The 14036-nt window shown below is 33.9% G+C and overlaps 1 protein-coding gene across 2 annotated transcripts in view; it reads right to left on the minus strand.

Moving 5' to 3' along the window:
• Positions 1–14036, minus strand: part of VPS50 (VPS50 subunit of EARP/GARPII complex) — a 110783-nt gene that overhangs the window by 71404 nt on the left and 25343 nt on the right. For both annotated transcript variants that reach the window (XR_006653554.3, XM_024577154.4), the window contains exons 7-12: positions 13909–14026; positions 13790–13825; positions 12357–12439; positions 4574–4616; positions 3213–3311; positions 1608–1748 (exon numbers count right to left, since the gene is read on the minus strand). Coding sequence is in view for 1 of the 2 variants with exons in the window: in XM_024577154.4 (XP_024432922.2) it covers positions 1608–1748; positions 3213–3311; positions 4574–4616; positions 12357–12439; positions 13790–13825; positions 13909–14026 (520 nt within the window). In the remaining variant the exon portion in view is untranslated. The remainder of the gene's footprint in view (positions 1–1607; positions 1749–3212; positions 3312–4573; positions 4617–12356; positions 12440–13789; positions 13826–13908; positions 14027–14036) is intronic.

Here is a 14036-nt window from a genome sequence, read left to right on the forward strand (position 1 = left end):
TCAAAGCAAACAATTTATCAGACATACAGTTCAAAGTAATGCTTACAAGGATCCTCCAGGAGCTTAGTGAAAACTACAAGGAATTTAGTGGAAACTATGTCAGCATGGTAAAGGCCATAGAAACTATGAATAAGAACCAGGGGGAAATGAAGAATGCAGTATCTGAAATGAATATACTTGAAGGAAATAAAAGCACATTATCTGAAGCACAAGACTAAATCAGTGAGTTAGAAGACAAAGCAGAAAAAAACACACCCAGTCAGAGCAAGAGAACGAAAAAAGACCTAAAAAGAATGAGGGTAGTTTAAAGGAGCTTTGGGACAACATGAGGCATAACAATATTCACATCATAGGGACACCAGAAGGAGAAGAAAGGGAGCAAGGGCTAAAAAACCTGTTTGAAAAAATAATGACAGAAAACTTCCCTAACTTGGTGAAGAAAAAATTCACACAAGTTCAGGAAGCACAGAGGGTCCCAATCAAGATGCACCCAAAGAGAACCACTCCAAAACACATCATAACTAAAATGGCAAAATTTAAAGACAAAGAGAGAATCTTAAAGGCAGCAAGGGAGAACAGCTAGTTACAAACAAGGGAGGTCCAGTAAGGCTACCAGCTGATGTCTCAACAGAAACACTATACGCCAGAAGGGACTAACACGAAATATTCCAAGTAATGAAAAGCAAGGTCCTGCAACCAAGAATACTCTATCCAGCAAGGCTCTCATTTAAAATGCAAGAAGAAATAAAGAACTTCACAGATTAAAAAAAATAAAAGATAAAAGAGTACATCTCCACCAAACCAGCACTGCCAGAAATGCTAAAGGGACTGCTTTAAGAAGAATACAGAGAGAGCTGAACACAAGTACAAAGGAGAAAAAATGCCAATGAATAAGTACCTATCAATAATAACCTTAACTGTAAACAGAGTAAATGCTCCAATCAAAAGACAAAGTAGCTGAATGGATAAGAAAACACAACCTGCATATATGCTGAATACAAAAAACTCACCTGAGAACAAAAGATCTACACTGACTGAAAGTTAAGGGATGGGAAAAATATTCCATGCAAATGGACATGAAAAAAAACTGGGGTAGTAAATACTTATATCAGACAAAATAAGACTTCAAAACAAAGGCCATGACAAGTGACAAAGGTCGCTACATAATAAGTAAGGGAGCAGTCCAAGAGGATACAACCCTTGCAAACATGTATGTACCCAACATAGGAGCACCTAAATATACAAAAAAAATCTTGGAGGACTATAAGAAAGAAATTGGCCATTGTAGGGGATCAACACAGCCATTGTAGAATTAAGAGCCTGACAAAGGAGGGTAAAGGAAGCTATGAGAGGGTAGAAAGTCCGTTTAGAAGCAACTGCACTCCCCAGGTCTGTACTACCTCACCAGCCTTTACCGTTTGTGTGACTGTGACTGAATCTTCCAGTCACTCTGGGTAGGGAAAAGAATATGGGAGAAAAAAACATCTTTCAGCAAACATATTTGTTTCTATTTTAGTACCATCTTCAAAAAATAGCTGCTAATAAAAATGAGATGTGAATTTAAAAACTAAGAGAGGCATATGAACAGCAATTAAGTTACTACATACTGTACAGAGATCCTTATATTGCAGTTTCTGGAATTTTGTATCTGTGTTTCCTGCACATAGTTCCACATAACCAAGAACAACTTGAAACACAGTATTATGAATGGCTTGAGTGAAGTGCATATGAAGTTGATCCATTGCTGTCTATGGAAAGAAAACATACAACGTAATTTCATGTTATTAAAGTGAATAAATTTCAACATATTTGAAAAACATAGGAAAAATTTTTACAGATTATAGCTATAGCACAAACATCACTATTATTCACAGAATTATAATTGTAATGTTGATTAGTTGCAAACAACCCATTAAATAACCACAACATCATACAATTAAAGATAAATCTGAATGGTGAACAGTACTCTGTTGGTCTGTACTTATGACTGGTACCCACTCTATTCTTTCTCAAGCACATCATACACAATCTCACCTTTGGATCCCCTCTGTCATCATTCCCTCACACTGTTCAGGATGGTTCTCAATGGTCCCCTTCTCCGAGAAGCCTTTCCTGACCATCTTATATACATCAGGATTTCACATCACTCTACCCACTAACCCCAATATACATTTCTTCAGGGCACTTGTTACCCCCTGACATCATATTCACTTATTTCTGCGATGTCTGTCTCCCTCACTAGAAGGTAAGCCACCTGAGAGCCTACATCCAGGTGCCTGAAGAAATGCGCAACGTAGGTACCAACAGATATGTAATGAGTGAAAGGATTCCTCTAATGGGGAAGACTAGAAGTTTGAGTCATATTTTCAAAGGTCTTTTAACATGTTCCTCAAAATTACCAAGTGTCTTCTTTCTTGTATTTTTGGTAGGCATAGTTTAACACATGAGAATGAATAAAATACATTAAAAAAAATAAATTTCTTTACTCAGATTTTAAAATGTAAATAAAGTTTATGTGATTTGGTAAAGTCTTAAATTTTTTTCTAAGGCAAGAGGCCATTTAATGGAAGAAACATTTACATCTATCATGTTTAGATGTTAAGATACTGTATAATCCTGTACACGCAGAAGGTACAATTAACTTTCACACCGTGGTCACTTTTTCAAGTTTTTTAAGGAAGCCACTGAGCAATAAATGTAAGTAAAGCCAGGCATTGAAGGAGTACTGAAGACATTCTGGGGATGACAGAATCCTTTGTAAACTCTGGTAATACAATCTACCTGTTTTACAGACAAAGGTACAGAAGGCAGAGAAGTTTATACACCATCTGAGGTGTCACGCAGGCCCGCCTAAGAACCATGGAGTTCTACAATAAGAAGTTCTCATTCAGGACCAAAAGGTGAAGTAAAAGACACTACATATCCTCTCCCACTAAATTATCTCATAATATACTTGTTTTAAACCTACATAAAATTGTGAAAATATTAAGCCTGACAAACACTTCACAGTTCAAAACAAATTCTGTAATGTTTTAATCACACGACATACCCGCTGAGCCTATGTGAACAACTATGTTACTACTATGCATACAGCTAAAAATTTACCTTGTTAAATGAAACTTTAAGGACATGTTAATAATTCAGACTTAAGCAATCATGAAAATTAGCAGATTCTTGATTTTAGAAAAAGCAAACAACCTTTCAAAACTAACCTGTGTTTTTCCAAGAAGTCGATAAGCTTGTTGAACCTTGGTATAATGGTTAATGTCAAAATTCTTGCATATTTTAGAAAGAGCTACATCCAACTGTTCCTATGTAATTAAAAGAGGAGGCAAGAGGTGGTTAAGGGATGATGTTTCAAGGCAATGGAAAATATTAAGATTAATGTCTCACTTTTAATTAATATCTAAATGCACTTACTATCACTAGACTTAATAGTCAAAAACAAATTTAAATTAAAATATAAATAAATTAAAATTATCATTTGTTACCAACTATAATCAAGTTTTACTGAAATGTTATTAACATGTTTCTAAAAAGCCATGTCTAGTGTTTCAAGAGATAAAATCAGTATATTAACTACCTAAGAAATTTTAGTTTTTTACTTTAGCTCTGTTTCTTCAAACACCTACTAATATCTTAATTTGGACTATTAAAAAACAATAATCCCAAAACAAAATTGACCTTAAAAGTACATACCTAACTTCATATCTAAATACAACTTTGTTTATAGCAATGATTTCATTTTAAAGTAATGATTTTTCTACATACATACAGAAAATACTGCATATTGAGAGTGAATAAACACAGAGCTTTCAAAAGAAAGTCATCATTAAAATATTCAGGTGATTATTTACTCAAAGGATTTTCAAAGTATTTATGTTTATGTTTATCAAATAGTCATTCTTACAATTAGTAAATAACTGCATTTATGATCAAAAACTACTTTCACAAAAAAGGTAATTTGAAAGTCCAGCCTCAATTTTTTACTCTTATCAGAACAATAAATATAAGAAGAAACCCATAATTCATATTAAATGCATAAAAACGAATACCCTGCTTTAAAAGATTGCTATGGAAAGCTATGAACCCTGAAGAAATGCAGGAGGAAAAGCAAGACTTCGTGCTAACAATGACATATCTTTTCCTTTCCAGTTCTTACATTTTCATGAATTGTATGAAATATAAATGAGGTTAGGAATTTATTTTAAATAAATTAACTCACTAAACTAAAATGTACTAGTTGATAATCAAAAAATAATTAACATGTAAGTATTCTGACTATAATTTACATGAGAACATAACTATGACTAAAAGTTTGGGGATCTTTCTGGATATGGTGATATTTTCAAAAACTGTTTCCAGATCCCACAATTCAGAAAGTATTACTGCATTTACAAATAGATCAATGTTAACTTGACCGTGCACAGATATCCCAAATGAAAACAATAAAAACAGTATATTAATCTAGAAACACTGGTTATAACACAAAAGTCAAAACATAAGATGTATCTATGCTATTCAAAAACCTCTGAAAAGAAAGTTATTTAACTTCTGATATAATCCTTCTTACCTCAATTTGTTCCAAAGTATCTTGCAGCTTTGAATTAAGTTCACTATTAAATAAAACAGAGAGTTAGATGTGCCTATCTTTAAAAGAGACAAACTAAGTGCTATATAAATACATGCTAGCTGAATAATCAATCTATAAATTCACAAATCAAGAGTATGAGCAGTAAGTTATGCTGCTGATTCTACAATAAGACAAGAAAAATAAATAGAAGGAGCCTAGGCTGGTGTGGCTCAGTGGATTGAGCGTGGGCCAGCGAACCAAAGTGTCACCACTTCAATTCCCAATCAGGGCACATGTCTGCACTGCGGGCCAGGTCCCCAGTAGGGGGCGCACGAGAGGCAAACACATATTGATGCTTCTCTTCCTCTCTTTATTCTTCCCTTCCCCTCTGTCTAAAAATAATTAAAATCTTTTTAAATAAACAAATGAAAGGAAAAGAACTAGAGATAAGTGTCATTACTAACAGCAACAGGATTGTGTGGGTAGCAAATACTAAAGATTCTATAGATAAAGCTAACAATTTGAGAATTTGATACCAAGTTTTAAAGATAAAACGTATAATACAGATGAAAAGTAAAATTTCAAAAATAAAATTAATTTCTATATATTAAGAACAAGGAATTAGACAATAAAAAATACCTGGGAACAAATCTAATAAAAATATATAATACAAAACTGAGCTAAAAGAAGACTTAAATACATGAAGGTATATACCACGTAAAAGACTAAAACTTTTAATATGGTTATAGTACCAGTTCTCACATAATGATTTCCTAGAATAAGTGAAATTCTAATCAAAATCCAGCAGCATTTTTATTTTTCATTGAATCTGACAAACTGCTTCTAAAACGTATGTGGAAACTCAAAGGGCTACAAAGAATGAAGACTACCTTGAAGAGCAATGCAGGAGGACGTATACTAAAATAGGTAAAAGCTTAAAAAGTTACAGCAATAAGACAGTATCAACATAAAAATGAACATGTCAACAGAATAGAATAAAAATAAAGGGCAAAATGCCTGAACAGATGCTTGACAAAGGAGATATCCAATTGGCCAATAAATATAAATAGGCACTCTACAGGCATTCAGGAAATGCAAATTAAAACTACAAAAGGACACCATAACAATCAGAATATCTAAAATCATTTTTAAAAAAATAAAAATGACATCAACAAATGCTGGCAAAAATGGAGAGCAAATGAAATACTCAATTCAATGCTGGAGGAAGGGGAAATTGATACCACGTCTTTGGAAAACTACCATCCATTGAAACTCAACTATACTCTATATTCTGACTCTCAAAGTCCCAGATATGTATCTAACAGAAATGCATACACAATCCTTGCAGCATTATTTGTAATAGGAAAAAATATTGAAGCAACACAATTATCAATGAGCAATTAAATGGATAAAGTATGATATAATTACACAATGAAATATTACAGCAATGAAAATGTATCACCTAAATTCCAAAAACATAATATTAAACAAAAAAAATCAGATTAAAAAAAAGTTCATACCACATGATTCCATTTATGTAAAGTTCAAAACAGGTAAAACTAAATTTAGTGACTGATGCCAGAATAGTGGTTACCTTGGCAGAATAATGACTAGGACAGGGCATGAAGGAAGTTTCTGGAATACTAAAAGTGTTCTACTTCTAGGAGGTAATTACACAACTATGTTCACTTTGTAAAAATTCTTTAAGTTATACCCTTGGGATATGTGACTGAATCTGAGTTGGTTCCCTTTAATGCTCCCTAGGTCAGTTAAAAAGAAAAAAACCAGAACTGTTATTTGAATTATAATACCCCATTACTAAAAAGATCTGTGACGTCTAACAAAATAAATACAATCATAGAGAAAACATTTTAATAAAAAAAGATTAGGCACAAGTAAAATAGTAAGAACAGGTGAAAGATGTATTTTGGTACACCAGAATTATACAAGGTTTTTTACAACTGATGCCTGATCGTAAATGCAACTCTCAAAGTCCAGCACAAAAGCATATGGGGTCACTGTATGCAGTTCAGTGTCCTTATCATCAAAGCAGACCAACCGCTCAAGGTGGGGGTGGGGGGCAGAAAGAAACAAAAATTTCTTTTTGTGGCATTAAGTTCTGAGAGAAAATTTTGCCAGTCTTGATAAGGGGACAATGACCTTATATAAAGGCCAGGTCCCCAGTTGGGGGGCATGCGAGAAGCAACCACATCGATGATTCTCTCCCTCTCTTTTCCCTCCCTTTCCCTCTCTCTAAATATAAATCAAATATTGGGAAAAAAGAAAAACTAGTATATCTAAATTCATTAATAGGTGAGAGTAATAAAAGTCCCTTTAGTTTCGCAGTTGAAAATGGGCTTTAGTGTTTATAAAATTAAAATAAAACTAGATGTTTTGTGTTGCTTCCATTACTTATAGTTACAATGATTCTATATACTATGTATTAAGAGTTCATGCAAGTCGTAGCCGGGTAGCTCAGTTGGTTAGAGCATCATCTTGATACGCCAAGGACACAGATTCCATCCCCAGTCAAGGTACATACAGGAATCTCCCAATGAATGTATGAATAAGTGGAATAACAAATTGATGTTCCTCTCTCTCACACTCTATCTCTTGCTTTATCTCTCCCTAAAGTAAACAAATTCAATTTTTTAAAAAGGTTAATGGAAGCATGAAAATGAAAATAGTATATAGAAGATTTTAAATATAAAATATATAAATTAAATATTTTTGTTTTATTAAAAATGCTTTCAAAAGCGGTCTATTTAGATCAGAGGTCCATTCCAGTGGTTTCAATCTACTCACTGCTGGCAGACAGTTTATCAATAGATCTCTGAAAAAAACCTGATTTTCAAACACTTTGAAGCCAGACCAATGACCTAAGGTACCATGAAGTGTCCACATGACCCTTCGAATCATGAGCAGACTGTAAAAAAACTCCTAAGATCACTCTGGATCTAGCCAGCAGATCTGTCTGCACTCTCCGTAAATCCCTGACCTAACCCAGAACGCAATCATTCTCCACGAGAAAGCTCAGAGTCCATTACTAAGGATACTAAAGATGTTCAAAACATCTCCAAGCTTGACGAACTGTAATTCTAGAGCAAAGATCAGGCCCAGGAGCCAAATCTAGCCAACAGCCTATGTTTCTAAGTAAAGTTTTACTGGAGCACAGCCACATGAAGTGGCTGTCTTCTGGCTATGAGGGCAGTACTGAACAGTTGCAACCAAGCCCTTAAGGCCTGAAAACCTTCCAATATTATATGTCCTCTTAAAGACAAAATCTGCTGAACCAGTGCTACAGTTTGTGGAAGACTTCTTAGTTGGGCAAATGGCCAGAGTTAAAGCAGAAATATTCGTATGTGTGTTTACATGCATATTTATTTTAACTAAAATTGTGTAAGTGTACTTTACTCTCATTTCTGATTTAAAGTCAATGTTTTTTATCTGAGTGGAGTTTTAGCTTCTTAGTCTCACATAAGCCAAATCAAAAATCAAAAATAAACTGTAATCGCAAGTTTCAGTTTCTCTAAGGTGAAGTACAAACTTAAAGACAAAGGAAAAACAATCCAAATGACAAATCACATTTAGTTACTTTATATCCCCCAGTTCTTATTAGTTGTCTCATCTTCAACAAATTAAAAAGTAAATTTACTTTTAACAATATGTTTTGTTTTCCCAACACATTCATCTTAACTTTCACAAATGTGTTTCAATTCATTAGTTTACTTAACATAAATAACAGTAACAAACAAAATGGACAGACACAGGTTTAGGAAAATAATACAATTGACTCTAGAAGTATGTAACTCAACTACAGAAGCAGAATGATAAAAACTGGCCTACTAGACGCGAGCCTCCCACTGCATGTTACAGGTATACATTAGTAGACACTACAGTGTAGTAGAGATTAAAAGCAACAAACTCTGCAACCCAACAGACCTAAGTTTAAATCCTGGCTGTGCACTTATTTTACAAAGCACCAATTCCTCATCTGTAAAAGAGAGACAATAACAACAACTCTGAGGAATATTTTATCAATACTAAATATGAAAAGGGAAACGATTAGTACAGTGCTTGACTCATAGTAAAGGCCAAACAACTCCAAATATTATTAACATAGCCATCATCACCATCACCATCACCATGATTCAATTTTTAAAAGATAATGCTCTAGTGAGGAAGCCTTATTAAACCCTAATTTAGAATTGCTGTACAGTCAGTGCTGCCTTAGCTGATGGTGGGCTGCTTCCACTGCCGCTCCTATAAATGTCAGCATTTTCCATTCCTGCAGGGGTGTAAGAAGTAAGCCATTCACAGCGTGAGCATCTCCAGGGGTCTTTTGTTTGCGTACTCTGTGCTCTTAACTGGCATATTATCCCACACTCCTAGCTGTTAGCTGCCTGTGATTTTAAACTCCTAGAGAACAAATAAATTTCAAAAGCTCTTGGCATAACAAGTAACCCAGAACCTCATGCAGATAAGCACTAAATAATACTTCATTCTTGTCTCATTATCTAAGAGTAAAGAGTTTGACGTTGATGACTTTTCTAGGCAACTGGTGAAATTTAGAACATCAAGTAAAAAGAGAAAAATCCTATCCTAAACATTTCTAAAAGAAAGACACTCTTTACAATGAAATGAGAAGGAGAACAGCATCTGACTCTGTCCTACAAAACAGGAGGCTAGAAGACAACGGACAAACACCTTCCATTTTCTAACAAACAAGTAATTTTTCTTTCAATCATGTGTGAACAAAATTAAGATCGCTTCAAAGTCTAAAAATTTACCTCCTATCTATCTCATTTCAAAAGAAAGTTCTCAGAGGTAACAGTAACAGAACAAGACAAAGCAATATACAAAAAAAGAATTTTATACAAGAAGAATGCAGCTGAGTAGGACCTAAAAAAAGTAAAAAACATTCAACAGAAATATAAAAAACAGTAATGAATTTTGATTTTCAAGTAGAGACAAAGGATTAATTTTCCTTTTTTATAAGTCCAATTACTCTATTTCTGCAGGTAATATTTATATAATCATAATACAGCATATATGATTTATAATAGGTTAATTTTTTAGAAGTAACCTACTGAAAAAGCACAGATTTTGTTACAGTCACAAAAAGAATATAAACTTGACTAGGGAAAAGTAAGTTTCACTAACAAAACCTGGAAGATGGAGAAGGAAAGAGAAATAAAAGGAAGTATGCCAAATTCCTATCTCTTATAGATATTTTATTACAGGGAGTAAACACCTATTTATAATTATAAAACAGAAAAAATATAATGTATTATTTTAAATTATAATTAAATATACTAGGAACAAACTTAATCGGCTATAACATTAATTAATAAGCTGTAGTTTACTCCACAGAGTAGGAAAGGGAATGAGGCAGAAAAAAAATCCTTTACCTTTTGTTTAAGACCCTTTCATTTAAAATATTATGTTTTGCCACGTGATTTTACTTTAGGTCACTTTTTAAATGGTGTGGTACGGGGGAAGAAGGCAGAGAACAACAAGTTAAAATAAAAGGAGTGCAGGCAGTGTCGGAATAACATGGTATCCATACTCGGCCCAAGCAGACTGAACACAAGGACTCCAGATCTGCATGTGGGTCCAGCTAGCAGACCTGGTGACCTCACAAGAACACTCACTATTTGAGCAAGGTTCCTAGGTTCCCCTTCCTGAGGCTAGAAGAGAGCAGGCACACCTGCTAGCGAGAAACCAAGGGCAATAGGGGACAAATAGTCCTTAATGCTGCTGTATTTGTACCTAAAGGCTGCATTCAATATTCTATGATTTAAAGAAGTTCCACAACCTACATTTTTCATTCAACTTTCATTCAAAATAATATGGAAAAAATGAAAGGATATTTTAATGATTATGAAAAATTAACAGTCATCCCTTGCTACCCACACGGGTTTGGGTCCAGGACCCCTGCAGACTACAAAACCTGAGGACCAGTTCCCTTATGGAAAATGGTGTAGTATTCCCATATAACCTATATTTGCTATAGGCTATGGCAGGGGTATGCCTACACACCACTTCATTTGGGTGAATTCAGCATAGTGCCTAGTGTGTGACAAATTCAAATTTCGCTTGTTGGAAATTTCTGGAATTTTTTCTCAAGTACTTTCAATCCATGGCTGGTTGAATCCACAGACTGGAACCCATGGATATGGAGGTCTATGGTGAAGCGCAGTACTCAACAATTTCAGAACGCATGCCAACTTTTCAGTGCATAATCCACAGTACCCCCAGGTTCCCTCAAGTAGTTTCTTTTAAGTGAAATGAAAAATAATAAAGAAGTTTTGACTTTTAAGAATAACTTTTCTTGAAACTCATTTAGGTAAATTTCAAGGGAAAAAAATTAAATGCTTCATTCAGATGTACTTTAACATAAACACACTGACTCTTAAATTCCAACTATATGACTTTCTTCCAATCAACTCAAAGAAATGTCAAATAATATAACAATGTTTCCTATCAGTTACAAAAGTGAACAAAACTGGTGTTACAGTATCTTTTATTAAATATGCTGAAACACAGCAATCTCAAGGAAGATACAAGGTACTGAATAGGTACCCATTTTCTTTTATTTTTCAATCAACTGGGTGCACCATTATTATTTGGTATTTCAGGTATTGAACTATATAGTCATATAACCTGAGCCTTACTAGGTATGCAGTTAATGGCTCTTCATGAAGAAGCAAATATATGAGTTCTGTTTTTCCTACTTTCAGAGTCAGGAGAGTCAGCTCCCAGTTGTTCCATATAATCGACTCCAAAGACCACGGGGTCTCTACCTTCTACCAAAAATTTTATTTCCAATAAAGGAGCAATGTGACTAGACAAGAAAAGAGGAACAAAGACTCTATCAAGGAAAAACTAAGAAGTAGACAAGCAGGTACACTGTACATATGAACTTGCCAGCACCACAAAAAAAAAAAAAAAAATCACACCAGAATTCAAAAATGCTCTGAATCGTGGTTCTCTTAACGGACATTTCTAAAGGGAATATATTTCATGATTTTCTAGTCATCTACAGAAATGAAAATAAATATAAATGTTAAAGAAAATAAGAGTGCCAATCCAGTTAGAAATTAGTTACTATTCCTACTATTACCAGAATGTTAAGTGATTTCTCACTCTGATTCACTCAGGTCCAAGCAAAGACTAAATCTTGCCTTTTGCTAAACTGCAGAGCTCAACTAGAGAACTCACGAGCAGGTTCGACATTGTGTTTAGAAGATCAGAAAAAAAAAAAGAGCAAAAGAAAAATAAACACATAGAACATGAAAGATTCATCTGAGTAATTAATAAAGACAAAAATAAAAAGAAGTTGGAATAAAATTCCTGTCACTTTTACAGACTCAACCTGTCATTACATCAGCTCACTATACCTATAAACCCCATGTCACACCATCATGCTCTCCCCGCTAGGAACAAAGGTTAAGGAGTAAGAATTACCAAGAGATGAAATGGAGACACGGACAGATAAATTTATTCTTCTCTACTACTCTATAAAAATAAAATCAATCAGAATGGAAAGAAGTTTTGGTGATGAAAAGAAAGGGTAGGATTAAAAAGTATTTGATCTTCCACACCTTACAAATTATTATTTATAATTTTACTGAACTGCCCATTTATGAACAGGAATTTCAGTTGCCTGAAAGAACTGAGCACTTATTATTTATTTTTAATGTTTATTAACACTGTTACATAACTCCTACATTAAGAATAGGCAACAGAAGTCAGCTTTAAAGTGTTTGCATTACCTTACCTTATGCAACTGTAATGTTTAAAAGTGCTGGCAGCTTTCTGACATTCCAGGCACAACTGAATAGCTCCTGGGTAGTCTTCCTCCTTTGGATAACAAGAGAAGTCATTAGACCGGAAACATCTTTCTTACAGCCACTGAAGAAAACAAATGTCTGTACATACTCTATCCAAAGGTTACAGAACCAGAAAAAGTCCTTTCATATAAGGATTAGAATACCAACAACAGATAAATAATAAAAGAGGCAACTAGGTCCAGACCTAAAATGTATGCACAGAAAAAATATTCTTGGCCCTAGCCAGGTAATTCAGTTGATTAGAGCATCATCCTGATACTCCAAGGTTGTGGGTTCGATCCCCAGTCAGGGCACATACAAGAATCAATAATTGAACACATAAATAAGTGGAACAGCAAATTGATGTCTGTCTGTCTGTCTCTAATAAATAAACAATTTTTTTAAACAATAAATATTTTAAAAAAGAAAATATATTCTGTTCCTTCAAATACATAGTGAAGCTCTATGTGACCATGACGTGGATAAGCCTATAAAGAATTATAAGCAGCTTCACAGGGAAGGTGTTCTTTAACTATTCACATTTCTTCCTTCAGTGCTGTTTATATGAGGTGTTTCAAAACAATATGCATTCTACCTGTAATCAACATTCAATGGTTCTACCACAATATTCAACATTTCTGAAACCAAGAAATCAATAGATATTTTTAAACAAACAAATTTGGAAAACAGTAAAATATTCATTAATGGCCTCAGGATATTTTTAACCCCTAAACAGTAATTTAATGCCAAAAGAATTATTCAAATGGATTTCTCAAACCCCAGTTTACTGGTAATATTTTAGGATACAGTGATTTCACAGAATATCCTAAAAAAATTCTTCCTTGAGCTCCTATCTAAATTCAACAATGCAATGCAAATCGCCGGGGACACTGAGATGACAAAGTATCTAGCCAAAGGGGCTTGAGTGTTAACAGGGAAACACACGTGTATCAACACGCTTTTGTGAACCTTGTAACAGAAGTAGACTGAAAATGCTAAGAAGCCATCAAAGAGAAAACACATGGCTCACTCAGAAAGCCAATTAATATGAGACACCAATCATAACTAATGTATGAAATATACCTTAAATCACTGTTAGATGAAAAAGGCAATTTTATTGCTATTTGAGTGCAAATGCAATTAAAAAATACTAGTTAACATTCTCACATTGCTACAAACTAAACATTTCTCCAAATAAATTTCTCTAAATGAAGTACATTATGTCAATAGAAAAATTCTCCAGAGCAAGTACCTTTACATGTCTACAAAGGCTCTTTATAACACACACCAATTTAAGAAAAATTCTCATCTGAATTTTTTCACTATAATTTTATATTTAATATTATCAGGATCACCAAATTTCCAAGCCTTGTTAACTTACCTCTAGCATTTCACTTAAGCGCACGTCTGTTCTTTGCTAAAAAAACAAATATCAAAGGTAAAAAATCTGTTTTAACCATAAAATTAAGTTTTAATTTTTAAACAGTAACCTGTATATACCAATGTTTTTATGGTTCTCAGGGATTTCAGAAGTCCAATCAGCAACTGACGTTTCCTTTGATTTGCAAGAAGGCCTAAACTAGCTTGAGTAAAACCTTCTTTTGCAATATTCAAGTGTCTGCAAAAGT

This window comes from Desmodus rotundus, chromosome 6 (assembly GCF_022682495.2).
Source record: "Desmodus rotundus isolate HL8 chromosome 6, HLdesRot8A.1, whole genome shotgun sequence".
Lineage (NCBI taxonomy): Eukaryota > Metazoa > Chordata > Mammalia > Chiroptera > Phyllostomidae > Desmodus > Desmodus rotundus.